General features: G+C 45.0%; 1 protein-coding gene across 10 annotated transcripts in view; it reads right to left on the reverse strand.

Moving 5' to 3' along the window:
- The window catches only part of LOC139250519 (6-phosphofructo-2-kinase/fructose-2,6-bisphosphatase 4-like), a 282,039-nt gene that overhangs the window by 29,904 nt on the left and 233,797 nt on the right, over window positions 1-18,338 (reverse strand). For 8 of the 10 annotated variants that reach the window (XM_070872897.1, XM_070872900.1, XM_070872902.1 and 5 more), the window contains one exon: window positions 8,456-10,296. The exons of the other annotated variants lie outside the window; for them this stretch is intronic. In XM_070872897.1, the coding sequence (XP_070728998.1) occupies window positions 10,237-10,296 (60 nt within the window). In that variant the 3' untranslated portion in view covers window positions 8,456-10,236. Of the gene's footprint in view, window positions 1-8,455; window positions 10,297-18,338 lie in introns of those variants that run through there. 10 annotated transcript variants of the gene reach the window in all.

Genomic DNA, 18,338 nt, shown 5'->3' on the forward strand with positions numbered 1-18,338 from the left:
AACCTGGAAGAGGTTCTAAAGCGACTGGACAGAGTGGGACTCAGGCTGAAATGCTCCAAGTGTGTTTTCCTGGCGCCAGTGGTCGAATTTTTGGGGAGAAAGATTGCGGTGGATGGCATCAGACTCCAAGACAGAGGCCATCAAGAATGCACCCAGACCATAGAATGTGACGGAGCTATATTCGTTCCTGGGACTCCTCAACTATTTTGGTAACTTTCTACCGGGCTTGAGCACTTTGCTGGAATCTTTGCATTTATTGCTATGCAAGAGTGACGACTGGGTTTGGAGTAAATCTCAAGAGACAGCCTTTAATAAGGCCAAAAACCTGCTGTGTTCTAACAAGTTACTTGTACTGTATGACCCATGTAAACTTTTAGTACTGGCTTGTGATGCATCTTCATATGGGGTCGGTTGTGTGTTACAGCAAGCCAATGTGTCAGGCAAACTTCAACTGGTTGCATATGCGTTCAGAAGTTTATCTAAGGCTGAAAGAGCCTACAGTATGGTTGAGAAAGAAGCATTAGCATGTGTATACGGGGTTAAGAAAATGCACCAATACCTATTTGGACTCCGGCTCGAGCTCTAAACCAACCACAAGCCGCTCATTTCACTGTTCTCAGAAAGCAAAAGTATTAACACCAATGCTTCGTCCCGCATCCAAAGATGGGCACTAATGTTATCTGCGTATGACTATGTAATCCGCCACAGACCAGGCACTAAGAACTGTGCTGATGCCCTCAGTCAGCTACCATTGTCCACCACCGGGGTGGAAATGGCACAACCCGCAGACTTGCTTCTTGTAATGGGTGTTTTTGAGAGCGAGGGGTCACCTGTCACAGCTCGCCAGATCAGAACCTGGACTAGCCAGGACCCTGTGCTATTATTAGTAAAAAGCCGCGTCCTTAATGGGAGCTGGTCGGCTGTTCCCGGAGAAATGCAAGACGAAATTAAGCCGTTTTACCGACGCAAGGATAAAATGTCCATCCATTTGGATTGTCTCCTATGGGGGAATCACGTGATTTTGCCAAAAAAAGACAGGGAAATGTTTATACGTGACCTACACAGTACCCACCCAGGCATAGTCATGATGAAGGCTATCGCCAGGTCACACAGCTGGTGGAATTGGAGTCATGTGTAGACCAATGTAACACTTGCTTACAGTTGAGCAATGTACCAAGGGAGGTCCCACTGAGTCTGTGGCCATGGCCCTCCAAACCGTGGTCCAGGATCCACGTGGATTTCGCTAACCCCTTTCTAGCATAGATGTTCCTTATAGCAGTGGACGCTTATTCTAAATGGATTGAATGTATAATAATGTCAACATGCACATCCACTGCCACCATTGAAAGCCTCCGGGCCATGTTCGCCACCCATGGTTTGCCTGACGTCCTTGTTAGTGACAATGTTAACCCTGCCTAATCATATTATGATTTTCTCAGTGCCCTGTTATCACTTCCTTAACAATGGATTCCAGCATTTTCCTGATGACTATTGTCAGGCTAACTGGCCTGTAGTTGCCCGTTTTCTCTCTCCCTCCTTCCTTGAATAATGGGGTTACATTTTCTATCTTACAATCCGCTGGGACCATTCTCAAATCTGGGGAATTTTGGAAGATCACAACCAATGCATCCACCATCTCTGCAGCCACCTCTATTAGAACCCTAGGATGTCGGCCATCAGGTACAGGGGATTTGTTGGCTTTCAGTCCCATTAGTTTCTCTCGTACTTTTTCTTTATTATCTTCAGTACTTTAAGTTCCTCACTTGTATTAGCCCCTTGGTTCCCCACTATTTTTGATATGATTTTTGTGTCTTATACTGTGAAGTCAGATACAGGGGCCGAAATTGCCCCTCGACTGAAAGGGGGCACACCCCCTGTTTAAGACATTTCTCCGCCCCAATCCAGTGGAGCGAAAGTGAGCTCTTTCAATTTTTTTTCCCCTCCCGGGCAGCGTTCGAAATAATAGTCGGCCTGGAGTGCAGCGGACATCAGTCGGTTCATCAGCAATCGAGCTGATGATGTTAGCGCGATTCGGAGGTCCCGTGTCGCGCTGATGCGTAGCAACATCCCTCCCCTCCAGTTAAAGGGGAAGGCTGCTGCTAACTCTGCAGCCACATCAGTGGCACTCAATGGGACAGGTTTCGGCCAGGCCAGCGGTCCAGCACCAAAGAGCAGGTGCCGGGCTGCCTGTTGCCGGCCCGGCCCAACCTGTGGCTGTCATTGTAGGGCTGACCTTGAGGTCGGCTGACAATTAAAATAAAATGGCAGCCACGGCAGTGTGCCCTCCATTTTAAGGGCGGATGTGCCGCCCAGCCACAGGCAGCTTCCCGCAGGGGAAAGCTGTCGGGGGCACCAAGCGGTGGCTGATCCACTCCCGTGGGGCAACATCCCACAGGGAAATCTCCCACATGGGGCAGACAGTCGGTAAGGGTCAACGGGGCAGGAACATTGGCGGGCAGGAATGTCCACCACCACAAAAATAATGAGGGCAATGTCACGATTGTCGGCCATTCTGCACCGATCGAGTGGGGAGTGCTTTTTTGGACCCACAAAGTTTTTATTTAAAATCTTTGCCATTTCCTTATTTCTCATTATAATTTCACCTGTCTCAGTCTCTGAGGGGCCAACGCTTCCTTTTACTATTCTCTTCCTTTTTACATACTTGTAGAAGCTCTTACAATCTGTTTTTATATTTCTTGCTAGTTTACTCTCATTCTATTTTCTCTCTTTTTATCAATGTTTTGGCCATCCTTTGCTGGTTTCTAAAGCTCCCCAAATCCTCAGGCTTACCACTATTCTTCACAACATTATAAGCCTCTTCTTTTAATCTAGTACTATCGTTATCTTAGCCATGGATGGATCACTTTTCTCGTGGAGTTTTTATTTCTCAATGAAATGTATATTCGTTGAGAATTTTGGAATATTTGTTTAAATATTTGTCATTGCTCATCTACTGTCATACCTTTTAATCTAATTTCCCAATCTACCATAACCAACTCACCCCTCATCCACACCAGCAGCAAGAAGCGCATACCTGTTGGATAAGGACAAAGGCTGAGGCTCTTCCAGCACTGCACCTGGGGTCCCCTTACCTGCCTGAGTTGCAGTCATACCCTCCTGTCCCTGACCACTAACCAGACCTGCACCACTACCTAACCCAAGAAGTGTGACTGCCTCCTGGATCAAAGAGTCCAGATAACTCTTCCCCTCCCCTATAGCCCACAATGTCTGCACCTTGTACTCCAGCCCAACAATGCAGAGATGAAATTCCTCGAGATGTAGACACTTACTGCAGACGTGGCCGTCTGGATCATAATGCTCTTCACAAACTCCCACATGCTGCAGTTGCAACATACCACCTGCCCTGCCATCCCTTTATAACCTTGTTTATTTATTTAGTTAATTAAAGTTTATGCATTGAATTAACTTAGCTTATAGTTTAGTTTTTAAATAATTACTTGATCTAGTTTAAGTTCTGGTAGATGAAAGCATAAAATTACACAGGGATATTGACAGATTAATTGAATAAATTGTTGCAAATGGATTTCAATATAGGCAAATCTGCGGTCATCTACTTTGGACCTAAAAAGGATAGAACAGGGTACTTTCTAAATGGTGAAAAGCTAAAAACAGCAGAGGTCCAAAGAAACTTGGGGGTCCAGGTATATAGATCATTAAAATGTCATGAACAGGTACAGAAAATAATCAAAAAGGCTAATGGAATGCTGGCCTTTATATCGAGAGGACTAGAGTACAAGGGGGTAGAAGTTATGCTGCAGCTGTACAAAACCCTGGTTAGACCACACCTGGAGCACTGTGAGCAGTTCAGGGCACCACACCTTAGGAAGGATATATTGGCCTTGGAGGGAGTGCAGCGTAGGTTTACCAGAATGATAACTGGATTTCAAGGGTGAAGTTACGAGGAGAGATTACACAAGTTAGGGTTGTATTCGCTGGAATTTATATGGTGAAGGGGTATCTGATTGAAGTTTTCAGGATACTAAGGGGGACAGATAGGGAAGATAGAGAGAAACTATTTCCGCTGGTTGGGGATTCTGGGACTAGGGGGCATAGTCTAAAAATTAGAGCCAGACCTTTCAGGAGTGAAATTAGGAAACACTTCTTCACACAACGTGGTAGAAGTTTGGAACTCTGCCACAAATGGCAATTGATGCTCGATCAATTGTTAATTTTAAATCGGAGATTGATAGCTTTTTTGCTAACCATAGGTATTAAGGGATGCGGGCCAAAGGCAGGTATGGAGTTAGGTTGCAGATCAGCCATGATCTCATTGAATGACCCACTCTTGTTCCTAGAACACAAAGTACTACAGGTATTGGAGACAAAAATCAGCACATCCTTCACACTCCACAGGGAATTTCCACTCCCTCCAAATTCCCAACTTTAACACTGTGTTTAGAAGCAGTCCGTTTAAGATCACTCGGTGTAGATTACTCTGCTGCCCCGTTACCGAAGAAATGTTTGGAGTCTCGAGCAGGCGCACAGTGGCTGGGGAGAGAGTACTGAGCACATTTCCTGGGGTAGTCCAGCGACACTCCCAAAGTCCCCGAGACACAAGGGAAGTGGGCGGGAGTCTTACTCACCCCTTACCTGGGAAATCCAAATGGACCTTCAATGGAGGAACCTGTGGGTTTCCCCAGAAATTCCTGTGCATAAACCCCCCAAATTGCCCCTTTCCCCACCCCAGAAATTCCAGCACCCGGGATAGAAAAAACAGAATGCATTATCTGACACAAAGAACACGAAAAGCTTTGAAATATACCATTTAACGGGAAGCACAGAGTTTACAAGCACTTGAAAGGACAAAACATTGATTGAATATTAAATCATTCGTCGAATTTTACAGTATGTCACAGGGCGACCAGGATATCGACTAGCTTCACAGCCATCTCAGCAGGGGCAGTAACAGCCCTAACCGTAGGCATATCCACAACTCGAACTAAAGGGAGCTTGGAGCCAAATCTCAGATACCTGGGTTGAAATCAAGCTGAATGGACGGACCAGCATCCAACTCCCTGATGGATTTAAAAACCTGAAATTTGAACTGTGCGAGGACTGAAGCTCAAAGTCCTTAACTATCCTCAAGCATCATTTGATTCACACAAACCACAACAGCCCATTGTGGGGAATGGAAGGGTGACTTGAGTCCGGAATGGAAGGGTGACTCGAATCCGGAATGGAAGGGTGACTCGGGTCCGGAATGGAAGGGTGACTCGGGTCCGGAATGGAAGGGTGACTCGGGTCCGGAATGGAAGGGTGACTCGGGTCCGGAATGGAAGGGTCACTTTAGTCCAAGTCTATATTTAGGTTTAGTTTCTTTTGGTTCTTCCCCCTCATTCCAGTAAAATTCCCCTTTTTAAGAGATGTACATTTCAGCTCAGGTCCTTTCTGCTACTGAAACATTACCATGCTGCGGCCACTGCCTCCCCCCCCACCCCCCCCCCCATACTGTGACCACTGGCCCACACCCCCCTCGTACTGAGACCACTACCCACCCCATACAGAGACCACTGCCTCCCCCCCATACTGAGACCACTGCCTCCCCCCCCCCATACTGAGACCACTGCCTCCCCCCCTATAGAGACCACTGCCTCCCCCCCCCATACTGAGACCACTGCCTCCCCCCCCATACTGAGATCACTGCCTCCCCCCCCCATATTGAGATCACTGCCTCTCCCCCTATACTGAGACCACTGACATCCCCCCCATACTGAGACCACTGCCCCACCACTCACATACTGAGACCACTGCCCCCCCACTCACATACTGAGACCACTGCCCCCCCCCACTCACATACTGAGACCACTGCCCCCCCACTCACATACTGAGACCACTGCCGCCCCACTCACATACTGAGACCACTGCCCCCCCCACTCACATACTGAGACCACTGCCCCCCCCACTCACATACTGAGACCACTGCCCCCCCCCCACTCACATACTGAGACCACTGCCTCCCCCCCATACTGAGACCACTGCCTCTCCCCCTATACTGAGACCAGTGACACCCCCCCCCCCCCCCCCATACTGAGACCACTGCCCCCCCACTCACATACTGAGACCAGTGCTGAGGGAGTGCTGCACTGTTGGAAGTGTCGTCTTTCGGATGAGACGTTAAACCGAGGCCACGTCTGCCCGCTCAGGTGGACGTAAAAGATCTCATGGCACTATTTTGAAAAAGAGCAGAGGAGTTTTCTCTGGTGTCCTGGCTAATATTTATCCCTCAAATCTACATTAAAAAATCAGAGTTCTGTTTGTGGGAGCTTGCTGTGCACAAATTGACTGCCATGTTTCCTACATTACAACAGTGACTACATTCCAAAAGTACTCCATTGGCTGTAAAGCGCTTTGGGACATCCTGAGATCATGAAAAGGGCTATAGAAATGCAAGTCTTTCTTTCTTGCTGGAGATTGATTGCTGTGATTAGTCAAATCCGTCATCAGTGTATCATGTGACTAGCAGGGAGGGGAGAGAGAAGGAATGGGCATTTATATAGCACATTTCACGACCTCAGGATGTGTCTGCGCTCCTCAAATTCTGCCCTCGAGTATCCCTAATTATAACTGTTCAACTATCGGTGGCCTTCAACTGCTTGGGTCCTAAGCTCTGGAACTCCCTCGCTAAACCTCTCCACCTCGCTTTCCTCCTTTAAAATGCTCCTTAAAACCTACCTCTTTGACCACACTTTTGGTCATCTGCTGTAATTTCTTCTTCTGTGGCTCTGTCAAATATGTGTGTTTTGTCTTTTATCACTACTGTGAAGCTACTTGGGACGTTTTACTACGTTATAGGCATTATATAAATAATGGTTGTTGTTGTAATGTAGAAAACGCGGCAGCCAATTTACGCACAGCAAGCTCCCACAAATGCCCAGTTAATTTATTTTTTGTAGTAACCAGTATGTAGTACGGTACACTCCCTTGGCATACAACATTTACACTCACCTGGACTGCAGAGTGGGATCCCACATCAAGCGATTGGAGCTCTGAATAAGTTCTACACATAGCTGCTGAAAAGGTAAACGATCATTGCCCCCAGTATTGGGAGCTGAAAAGCTCTGTACAATAAGAACTTAAGAAATAGGAGCAGGAGTAGGCCATACATGACAGGACTGACATATGAAGAAAGACTGGATCGACTAGGCTTATATTCAATGGAATTTAGAAGGAAAGGGGATCTCATAGAAACATATAAAATTCTGACGGGATTGGACAGGTTAGATGCAGGAAGAATGTTCCCGATGTTGGGGAAGTCCAGAACTAGGGGTCACAGTCTGAGGATAAGGGGTAAGCCATTTAGGACCGAGATGAGGCGAAACTTCTTCACTCAAGAGTTGTGAGCATGTGGAATACTCTACCACAGAAAGTTGTTGAGGCCAGTTCATTAGATATATTCAAAAGGGAGTTAGATATGGCCTTTATGACTAAAGGGATCAAAGAGTATGGAGAGAAAGCAGGAAAGGGGTACTGAAGTGCAACCTCATCCATGAACTCATTGAATGGTGGTGCAGGCTCGAAGGGCCGAATGGCCTACTCCTGCACCTATTTTCTATGTTTCTATACGGCTCCTCGAGCCTGCTCCACCATTTAATACGATCATGGCTGATCCGATCATGGACTCAGGTCCACTCCCTGCCAGCTCCCCATAACCCCATATTCCCTTATCGGTTAAGAAACTGTCTATTTCTGTCTTAAATTTATTCAATGTCCCAGCTTCCACAGCTCTCTGAAGCAGCAAATTCCACAGATTTACAACCCTCAGAATAAATTTCTCCTCATCTCAGTTTTAAATGGATGGCCCCTTATTCTAAGATTATGCCCTCTAGTTCTAGTCTCCCCTATCAGTGGAAACATCCTCTCTGCATCCATCTTGTCAAGTCCCCTCATAATCTTATACATTTCAATAAGATTACCTCTCATTCTTCTGAATTCCATTGAGTAGAGGCCCAACCTACTCAACCTTTTCTCATAAGTCAACCCCCTCATCTCCAGAATCAACCTAGTGAACCTTCTCTGAACTGCCTCCAAAGCAAGTGTATCCTTTCGTAAATATGGAAACCAAAACTGCACACAATATTCCAGGTGTGGCCTCACCGATACCCTGTATAATTGTAGCAAACCTTCCTTGCTTTTGTACTCCATCCCCTTTGCAATAAAGGCCAAGATTCCATTGGCCTTCCTAATCACTTGCTATACTTGTATACTAACCCTTTGTGTTTCATGTGTACAATAGTGGTGGAGGAGTTGCAGGTGCAGCCTGCAGTCATTGATCAGTTAGTGAGAATGTGGCGAGATATTTCATGGACCTGTTTACCTGAACACAGACTAGAGCAGTATCTGAATGCAGACTGCACATCAACACAATCACAGGTTATATACAGAACACAGGCGACTCTCTGAGTGAAGGGGGTGGTCTTTCAAAAAGAATATACACTTAAATGTTAAGAAATTTTAATTAAAATCACTTTGAAATCCAGTGACACATAATGAGCATATCCTGGAACAATGATAAATAAAACTTTGTTAATCTTTTTCAACCTTTGCACAATTTGAGCAGTCTATAAATCTCTAACTTTTACATTATTAAAATGATTTATTACAAGTAGTGTGACATCCATCTTACAATAATACTGCTGATCAAAACAAGCTACATCCCCCTCAAATAAGAAGAAATTAACACATTCATCGATGTACTTGGAAGCAAATTCTATCAAATCAATCACTTGACTCCGAGCACCCCTTACTGTTGAACAGGAACTTCACTAACTTCGTCCCTGACCATTTAAGACTCTGCGCTCCATAGGTTAGGATTCACTTCCCAACAATAAGATACCGGTTACTCCTTGCTTAGGAAAACTCCTCTCACATTACTGTTAGCTAAAATACATTACTTTACATCAAATACATTTCATTTTCCAGGACTGAGCTCCATATTTCCCTCCTGTGAAAGCAGAACACCTTTATTAGATTAAATGAACCTTATACCAGGTTAAATTAATCTTTATACTGGGTTAAACGAACTTGCCAAATGCAAAAAGCGCTAATAAATGTAAACAGTTTTGAAAAATATTGGCTGGGAATTTGCGGTCCTGATGACGGCGAACTGGCAACATTCGCCGTCATTCCGCCTTCGAAACTGACAGCAACTTGTGGATTCTGTCATTCACTGTTCCTCTCCAGGCCGCACCGTGCCCTCACCCCACCTCTCGCCACAGAGCCGGCAACCTGTGAAATCTCTCCAATCAGGGAAACTGGCGAAAACCTCAGTAACTGCACTGTTAAATTCCCCACTAAACCCAAAGGGATCAGGTGTAACTGGGGTATTAACAGCGTTTTGACTGCTAAACTAAGGTTATGGCCCTGAAAAACTCATTTTAATTTTGTTCAATTTCAAATTTATCCATTTTTAATAACAATTTAAATTTTTAAGAAACTTTAAAAAAAAAAATTGTTTTCCTTTTTTAAAAAAAAAGTCTGTTCATCTTTATTTCAGTTTGCCTTTTCCCTGGGTGAGAGCCCCAAGCTTTGTTTTGCTCTAACATTTTTAAAAGAGCTTGCTCACTTCCTGGTTCACTGTCTGTGAGAATTCTGCATTTTGATTGGCTGCTTAGACAACTTGTTGAGGTCACAGCAGCTCGCGCTCGGGGATTCCCACTATACTCTGCTGGTTTGAATGGAGCGTCAGAAAACCCGAACTTCTCAACACAGAGATGGCGAGATCTTTTGCGAAGCTTATTCGGGGCCAGCAGTGAATGCCCTTGCTTCGCTGCCGATTGCAAATTCTGGGCCAATATTGGCCTCTGGTGGCTGCTCATTTTCCCATGCTCGTCCGTCGCTCCAACATTATTCTGATTTTAAAAGACACAGTGCAAAATGGCAGAAGTAAACAGTCCGATAGATGATGAATACATATACAATCATAAATCTATTCAGTCATTGAGGGCGCAGACAGTGGTTACACATCAGTCTGGGCAGACAGGATTGTGCGGCATTGTTTATCATTGGATTCCGAGATCTTCCATCACAGTTTCGTTGCAATGAACCCAAAGCTTCTCTCGTACCGTAATGATTAATTGATCAACAATTAATAAAAGAGCCAGAAGTAAAAGCATTTATTTGCAGGATTATTTTAGGATTGAAATAAAAAGTCAAGTTGCGTGGTGAGGTTAGACGGCGAGGGAAGTCCCCCCAGTTAGGGTGCAATAGCGACAGGTCTCATTGGTGAGCAGGAACAGTTAGAAGGGCTTCCTCGGGAGGTCTTGAAATGTCTACATTCTGCATAACAATAAAACAGAAACTGTGAAGAATAAAACAAACCAACACCTGGCAATACAAGCCGATCGGAGGACTACAGAAGTGCAGTTAGTAACATGCTTAGATTAGAAAATTGCAACAGGTTATCTCCACCTTAGAGTGACCACATTCCATGCCCCAACACAGAGGGAGCAACGTGGTCAAAGACTTTGCAGAGGGGAGGGGGTTAGTAAGCATGGGGGGGTAGTGAGAGGGGGGCAGTGGAGGAGGGGGACGCGGCGGTTAGGGACGGATTTAGTTTGCAAGGACAGAGGTGCAATAGATAGGAAGAGCAGGTGTTTGTGGTTGTGATGCCAGTGGTTTCCCCTATGCCCAGATGTTTGCAGCAGTGTAGCCGACAGTGGGAGAGGAGAGTGCCCACAGATCACACTTCAATCACCACAAGCCACACAAACTGCTGCTGCCTGCAGACATTCAGTGTAAATTACTGCACTGAAACTCCCCCATCTGCATTTCCTGCTCAACTGACTTAAAGAATGAAGTAGCTTTTATGCAGTGGGATTGTTTCTTAGAACAGTATGTAACAGAGCCTACAAGGGAGCAAGCCATTTTGGATCTGGTCCTGTGTAACGAGACAGGAAAAATAAACGATCTCCTCGTAAAAGATCCTCTCGGAATGAGTGATCACAATATGGTTGAATTTGTAATACAGATTGAGGATGAGGAAGTTGTGTCAGAAACGAGCGTACTATGCTTAAACAAAGGGGACCACAGTGGGATGAGAGCAGAGTTGGCTAAAGTAGACTGGAAACAAGGACTAAACGGTGGTACAATTGAGGAACAGTGGAGGACTTTTAAGGAGCTCTTTCATAATGCGCAACAAAAATATATTCCAGTGAAAAAGAAGGGCGGCAAGAGAAGAGATAACCAGCCGTGGATAACCAAGGAAATAAAGGAAAGTATCAAATCAAAGACCAATGCGTATAAGGTGGCCAAGGTTAGTGGGAAACTAGAGGATTGGGAAAACTTTAAGCAACAGCAAAGAATGACTAAAAAAGCAATAAAGAAAGAGAAGATAGATTAGGAAGGTAAACTTGCGCAAAACATAAAAACAGATAGTAAAAGCTTTTACAGATATATAAAACGGAAAAGAGTGACTAAAGTAAATGTTGGTCCCTTAGATGATGAAAAGGGGGATTTAATAATGGGAAATGTGGAAATGGCTGAGACCATAAACAATTATTTTGCTTCCGTCTTCACAGTGGAAGACACAAAAACCATGCCAAAAATTGCTGGTCATAGGAATGTGGGAAGGGAGGACCTTGAGATGATCACTATCACTAGGGAGGTAGTGCTGGACAGACTAATGGGACTGAAGGTAGACAAGTCCCCTGGTCCTGATGAAATGCATCCCAGGGTATTAAAAGTGTGGAAGAAAGAATCTATGAATCTATGGCTTATGGTAAAGGGAAGGGTTAAATAATAGGACTAGAACAACACCCACACTTTTTAGCCTTAAAACTTAGAAATGTAATTAAATGACTATCCGGTATTAAAAGGGAGTCTCCTGATATTCTGCTCATCAGACTGTGAACAGGGAGAAACTATGCAAGGACAGATAGAGTGTGTGCCTCCCGAGACGACTTTGTACTCACGGAACTAATGAATAAGATTCCTTTTCTATTTCTGTATTCTATTTCTGTATAAAGATAGGGACAATTTGCTTGTACAGGAGAGTTTTCTGCCTTGGTACGGTCCAAGCAGGCTCTCTGAGATATCTCGCTTTTTAAAAAATAAAATTCTCTCGAAGCACGACTCTGAAAGCCTCCGCCTGAGTTAATTAACTTAGAAATTTCCTCGACAGATTCTGGCGTAGTCAGGCAGGATCTCTAAAAAACGAGATCCAAAAGAACTAAATTTAACTTTTAAAGAGAAAAGAGGAATTTTAAGGACCTTCCTAGCTGAAAGGAGGAAGGTGCCTAGGCCGTCCTAGCTGAAAGGGGGATGAGCTGCCGAGATCCCCTGGGGGGTGAGGCATAATTTAAGGTAGCTACCGTAAAGAAGCTAAAATAACAAAAAGGCAAAAGGAGACCCCGAGCTGAGCGGAAGAGAGAACACCGGTGAGCGCTTTGTAAATTATTGTATATTTTGTAGGATTGTCCTAACTCTCATTTCAGAAAAGATCGCGAGACGTTGCACCCGTGGGAAATGGCTCTAGTCGAGCAGGGCGCTCGCGCCCAGCTCCTAGAAAAGGAAAGAAAGACGACCTCTCAACTGAAAGAATGAAAGTACATCCTAAGACTGAGAAAAGAATCCGTAAGTTGCAAAGCAACGAGAGAAGGTAGGAGATCCTATTGTGCCGCCCGGCTCGCCGGCGGACACTGCAATTAAAGAAACAGGAGACGACAGATACGCGGTAACGTTTAGTAGCGATTTGTACGGTTGGTCTGATGGGGATTGGCCATATGGAGGAAGTTTTAAATTGTCCTTAATTGAGGAATGGAGACAGACCACCAAAGATGGGGCGGGGGACCCCACTTGGGATAAAGATTATATGGAGAATTGTTTTAAAAAATGGACAGAGGTGGCAAAAAGGCACCAGCTCCCTAAAAATAAAAAGAAAGAGGAGGGTAAGGAGAAGCCCCCTCCTTCTTCCAGCCCCCCCGAGTGCCCCGGTTATGACCGCTTCCCCTGTCGGCTTATATCCCCGTCTTCCAACCACCAAGCCGGATGATTGGCAGATCATCATAGAAATAGTGGCTGCCCAGCTAGATCAGGCCTCTCGGCGACGAATGCAACCACGACCCCAGAACCCACCAGAGGATGAAAACGGGAAGGAGGGGCAAGTGGAGGAGCCGAAGGCGAAAACCCCAACCCTGACCCTGGAATGAATACCAGGAATACCATAAGACAGGCCGATTCCACCACTACCCCCACGACACAAGCCCCCCGTGTAATGATTGGAACCACGGCTGTCCTAAAGCCCTGGACACCGGGGGAAGCTCGGGATATGATATCAGCCGCCCCTAATCCTGTTAAGAAGCCAGTAGCCTTTCACAACTGGCTTGAGCAAACCTGTACCATTTATAACCCCCTCCCCGGAGATGTGAAATTATTACTGCAGGCAGCATATGGGTCCTCTTGGCAGGGGGTAAAAGATATGTTCCCTATACCCGCCGGCGAAAACGGAGATTGGCGGGAAGATAATGAGGAAGAAGGAAATGAGATCCGGGAACATTGGTTGCAGCACAGGGGCAAGGATGCCATACTAAAGGGAGCTAAAAAGCATGGAGATATAGGGGAAGTCACGCGCTGTCTGCAGAAAGCAGAAGAATCAATAATAGATTTTGCAGGCAGATGGAAAAATAGTTGGGACGAGCATGCAGGAATACCAATGGATCAAAATGAACCTTTGGCAGTGCAAACCTTGTTAAATTGTATGTTGCCACAACACGCAAGAACCTATAAAATTAAGGTTTTGGACTGGCAAGGAAAAAGTTGGAAGGAAACAATTACAGTCTTGGCCAACATGGATAGGGAGGGACTATTCACCTATAAGGAAAATAAGGCTAAAACAGGTCAGTACTATCAGCAAAAGGGAAGAGGACAAGCACAGAATAATAGAGGAGGGTTTGGGGGACGAGGACGAGGAAGAGGGAGAGAACAGTGGCCCCAACGAGACCGCTCTCAAGATGAGTGTAGAAATTGCGGAAGGAAAGGGCATTGGGCTCGCGATTGCAGATGCCCCCCGAAACAGGGTGGAGGGTTACAAGGGGATTTCCCCGAACCTCCACCTTTATTTGCCCCTCAGTTTTCGTTCTCTAACCCCAACCCGCACCAATCAGCATAGGGATGCCCCGGAGGCTTAGTGGTACAGGCGGCAGCCCTCCGCTTATCAGCAGACATCGAAGAAAACCCTTTGGCAGTAGTAAAAGTAGGAGACACTTATGTGAAATTCCTGGTGGATACCGGTGCTACTATGTCTTCTACCATCCTCTGTGGGATTACCTGTAAGCAACACTACCGTCTTAAGTATGGGTGTGGCCGGTATCCCCATGAAAGAATTTTTATCTGAACCTACCAAATTGATAATTGAAGGACAACCAGTTAATGATGAGACTTTGATAGTCTCTAAAACACCTCTCCCTTTATTGGGAAGACAGACTTTGTGTAAACTAGGAGCCACAATTTATTGCACAAAGGAAGGAATGTTCATGGAGCTCCCTCCAAATAAAATTCATCAGTTCTTTAATGGGATTAAAGAAGAGAAAAGGGAGGATAACAAAGAAAAGGCTGCCCTCTATTGTTGGCAATTGAATGGCAACTTCTACTCCCCTTTGATACATGAAGTTATACAAAATTTAAAAGCTAAAATCGACCCTAATACTGAAGAATTGATATACATAATTTTGACAAGCTTTGAGGCAGTTCAGCTTCATTGTACAGCCTGGTACACTCGACAAAAAGCTGAAACTTACCAGTGTCTGGTACAATCCTTTTTAAAAAAAGAAGAAATAGTAGAAGCTACGCCCCGCATTTATTTTGGACCAGAAGGATTGGGGGTAGCCATTGATTTGACACCCTTACAGCAGGAGCGGTATAGAGAAGCGAACTCAACACCCCATCTGACATTGGCTACAAAACCGCCAGCGAAACCTAAAGATATGGGTCCGATGATTGTAGGAATAGAAAAAGAAAAACAGCAACAAGGCTATCAACCTTGGGCAGTAATAAAACTGCAAAATGTTCAGATAGACTTTATCACCCACAACAGGGGGATTCTCCAGTGGAAAGGTAAAAATCATGCCTCCACTTTTGAAAAACAGCAACCCCCGGAACAACCAATGGCATTGAATCAAGTATCTTCTGAACTTTGGGCAAAGCATAAGAATCATGTTGGGCAAGTACATTCTGCAGTACCCCATCGGGTACAATTGATAAAGAACGCCGTGTTACCAAGCATTAGGCAGTACAGACTGCCTCCAGAGGTAGAAAATGGGATAGAGCCAGTCATTTCTGTGTTGTTGGAACAAGGAGTTTTAGAAAAGAACAGAGCCCGTGTAACACTCCGATACTGCCCATACCAAAGGTTAATAGGCCGAATGAATGGAGATTTGTGCAAGATCTGAGAGCTATTAAGATAGTAGTCCCCATCACCCCTGTGGTACCGGACACCAACATTATACTATCTGTTATACCACCAACAGCAACTGTCTTTACTGTAATAGACCTGTGTTCAGCTTTTTTCTCCATCCCGTTAAATCAAGAAAGTCAGTATCTGTTTGCTTTCACCCACAAGAAGCAGCAGTACACATGGACCAGATTGCCCCAAGGATACACCGAAAGCCCCGCAGTATATGCAGCAGCAGTAAAATGAAACCTTGAAGACTGTTCATTATCAGACCAGTTGTGCTGTTGCAGTATGCGGACGATTTGCTTGTGGCTTCTAGCCACGGATACAGGTGCATGCAAGACTCCCTAAAACTGTTACAGCACCTATGTGAAAGAGGGCACCGAGTGTCGTTACAAAAGTTACAATTTTGTCAGACTCAAGTCCAGTACCTGGGTTTTCACATATCTCAAGGGCAGAGGCAGCTAGGACCAGAAAGAATTCAGACAATTCAAAGTGCCACCATACCAAAGACAAAGGAGGATATCTTGTCATTTTTGGGGATGGTTGGGTACTGTAGACAATGGATCCCCGATTATCGAGAATGGGATGCGGTCCTAAGATCAGCTGCCCGAAATGATGCCCCACCCAAGGTGGAGTGGACCCCAGAGAGAGAGGAGGCATTTAAACAGTTAAAGGTGGCCATTACTAATGCTCCGGCGTTGGGACTTCCGAATTATGGTAAACCTTTTCAGATGTATGTGAATGAGAAAGAAGGATTTGCAACAGCAGTACTAACCCAAGAACATGGTGGGGGAAATAGACCAGTTGCTTATTATTCGATTTTGCTGCCTCCAGTAGTAAGGGGAATGCCAGCATGTCTACGTGCTGTAGCTGCTACTGCAGTCATGGTGGAGAAGTCGGTATCTATTGTTTTGGATCATCCATGTACTGTCATTACAGCCCATGCTGTGTTATTACTTTTGAATTCAGCTGCCACACAACACTTTACAGCGTCTAGAAGAACAGGTTATGAAGTATTACTGCTGTCACACCCTAACTATACCTTTCGACGCGCACCGGTAGTAAACCCAGCCACCTTTCTTCCTACTAGAGAAGTAGAGGATCCAGACCAGCATGATTGTCTGTTAACAGTGGAAATAGCCACCTTACCAAGACCAGATTTGCTCACAGAGCCCATGGACAATCCTGATCTTATTCTCTATACGGATGGATCATCACATAGGCCGTCGGATGATTTGCTGTTGGCAGGCTATGCTATTGTAAATCCCCACGAAACTGTTGAAGCATTCGCCTGCCTCCCGGAACCTCGGCTCAGGCTGCTGAATTGTTTGCCCTCACTAGAGCTTGTATAATAGCTAAAGATCATACTGCTAATATCTATACTGATTCCAGATATGCATTCGGTGTCGTCCATGATTTTAGACAACTGTGGAAAAACAGAGGCTTTATCACCTCTGGTGGAAAGCATATTAAGCACTCTCAACTGGTGCTTAATCTATTAGATGCCATTCAGTTGCCAAGTAAGGTAGCCGTTATCAAATGTGCAGCTCACACAACCGGTGAGGATGAAGTATCAGTAGGAAATAGGAGGGCTGACAAAGCAGCCAAACAGGCCGCTTCGGCACAGGCAGACTGCCTTCAAGCAGTCGCAGTCTCCCCTCCACAGGTACTTGACATCCAACAACTTAAAACAGCCCAACAACAAGTTACTATGCAAGAAAGAAGAACTTGGGAAAACCAGGGTTGTTTTCTCAAAAACGACATCTGGTGTCACCCTGATGGGCGAACTGTTTGCCCTAGATCTCTATTTTTGCCCCTGTCTCGCCTAGCACACAGTCAGGCTCACATGGGCAAAGGAGGGATGATACATGCTATTAATGCACAGTGGTATGCACCAGGAATAACAGTAGTAATTGAGAAAGTTGCTAGAACATGCCAAATTTGTCAACAAAATAACAGAGGTAAAACACCTGCTGAATATGATCATCTACCCCAGCCAAGTATGCCCTTTGAAAATTTGCAAATTGATTTTGTCCACATGCCTCCAGTATCAGGTCTTAAGTACCTATTAGTCATAATAGACATGTTCACAAGGTGGGTAGAAGCGTACGCCACTAGGAGAGACGATGCCCGAATAGTAGTAAAAATTCTATTTAAAGAAATAGTACCAAGATATGGGATACCTATGGGAATCAACAGTGACAGGGGAACACACTTCACCGGAAAAATAGTGCAAAATCTTGCAGAAGCGTTAGGTTTCCAGTGGAAGTTACATATACCATATCAGCCACAGTCCTTGGGAATGGTAGAAAGAGTAAATGGGATAATAAAATCTACCCTTACCAAGGTATGTCAGGAGACTGGACTAAAGTGGCCAGATGCCTTACCATTGGTATTGTATACAATGAGAAACCAGAAAAACCGAAACACTGGTTTGACACCACATGAAGCCTTATTAGGAAGACCAATGCATACTGGCGTAAAACCACCACTGGCAGCTGAAAAAATAACATTAATTTGGAATGATGAAAAATCACTAAAGTATGCTCAGGCCATGTGTGAAATAGCAAGGAGTCTGCATGAACAGATAAAGCAGACACAGGTGCCCCTGTCGGAAGGAAATATGCACCCTTTCAGGCCTGGAGACCAAGTGTTGGTAAAAACATTAAACAAAGAATCCTTTTCTCCTAGGTGGAAAGAACCATATCAGATAATTCTCACAACACGAACCGCGCTGAAGTTGGAAAAGCATCCAAATTGGGTGCATGCAACCCGCTGTAAATATTATTTTCCCGACGAAATACAGTCAAAAGAAAAGGCATCGAACCAGGACGTACTACGATTGCCTGACTAAGAAAAAGGCCATCTTCTCGCTGAAGAACTGTACCTGCTCTTGTATTAAATTAAATATTTGGACTTGAAAGTACTG

The sequence above is a fragment of the Pristiophorus japonicus genome, unplaced genomic scaffold (genome assembly GCF_044704955.1).
Source record: "Pristiophorus japonicus isolate sPriJap1 unplaced genomic scaffold, sPriJap1.hap1 HAP1_SCAFFOLD_384, whole genome shotgun sequence".
In the NCBI taxonomy this organism is placed as follows: Eukaryota; Metazoa; Chordata; class Chondrichthyes; family Pristiophoridae; genus Pristiophorus; species Pristiophorus japonicus.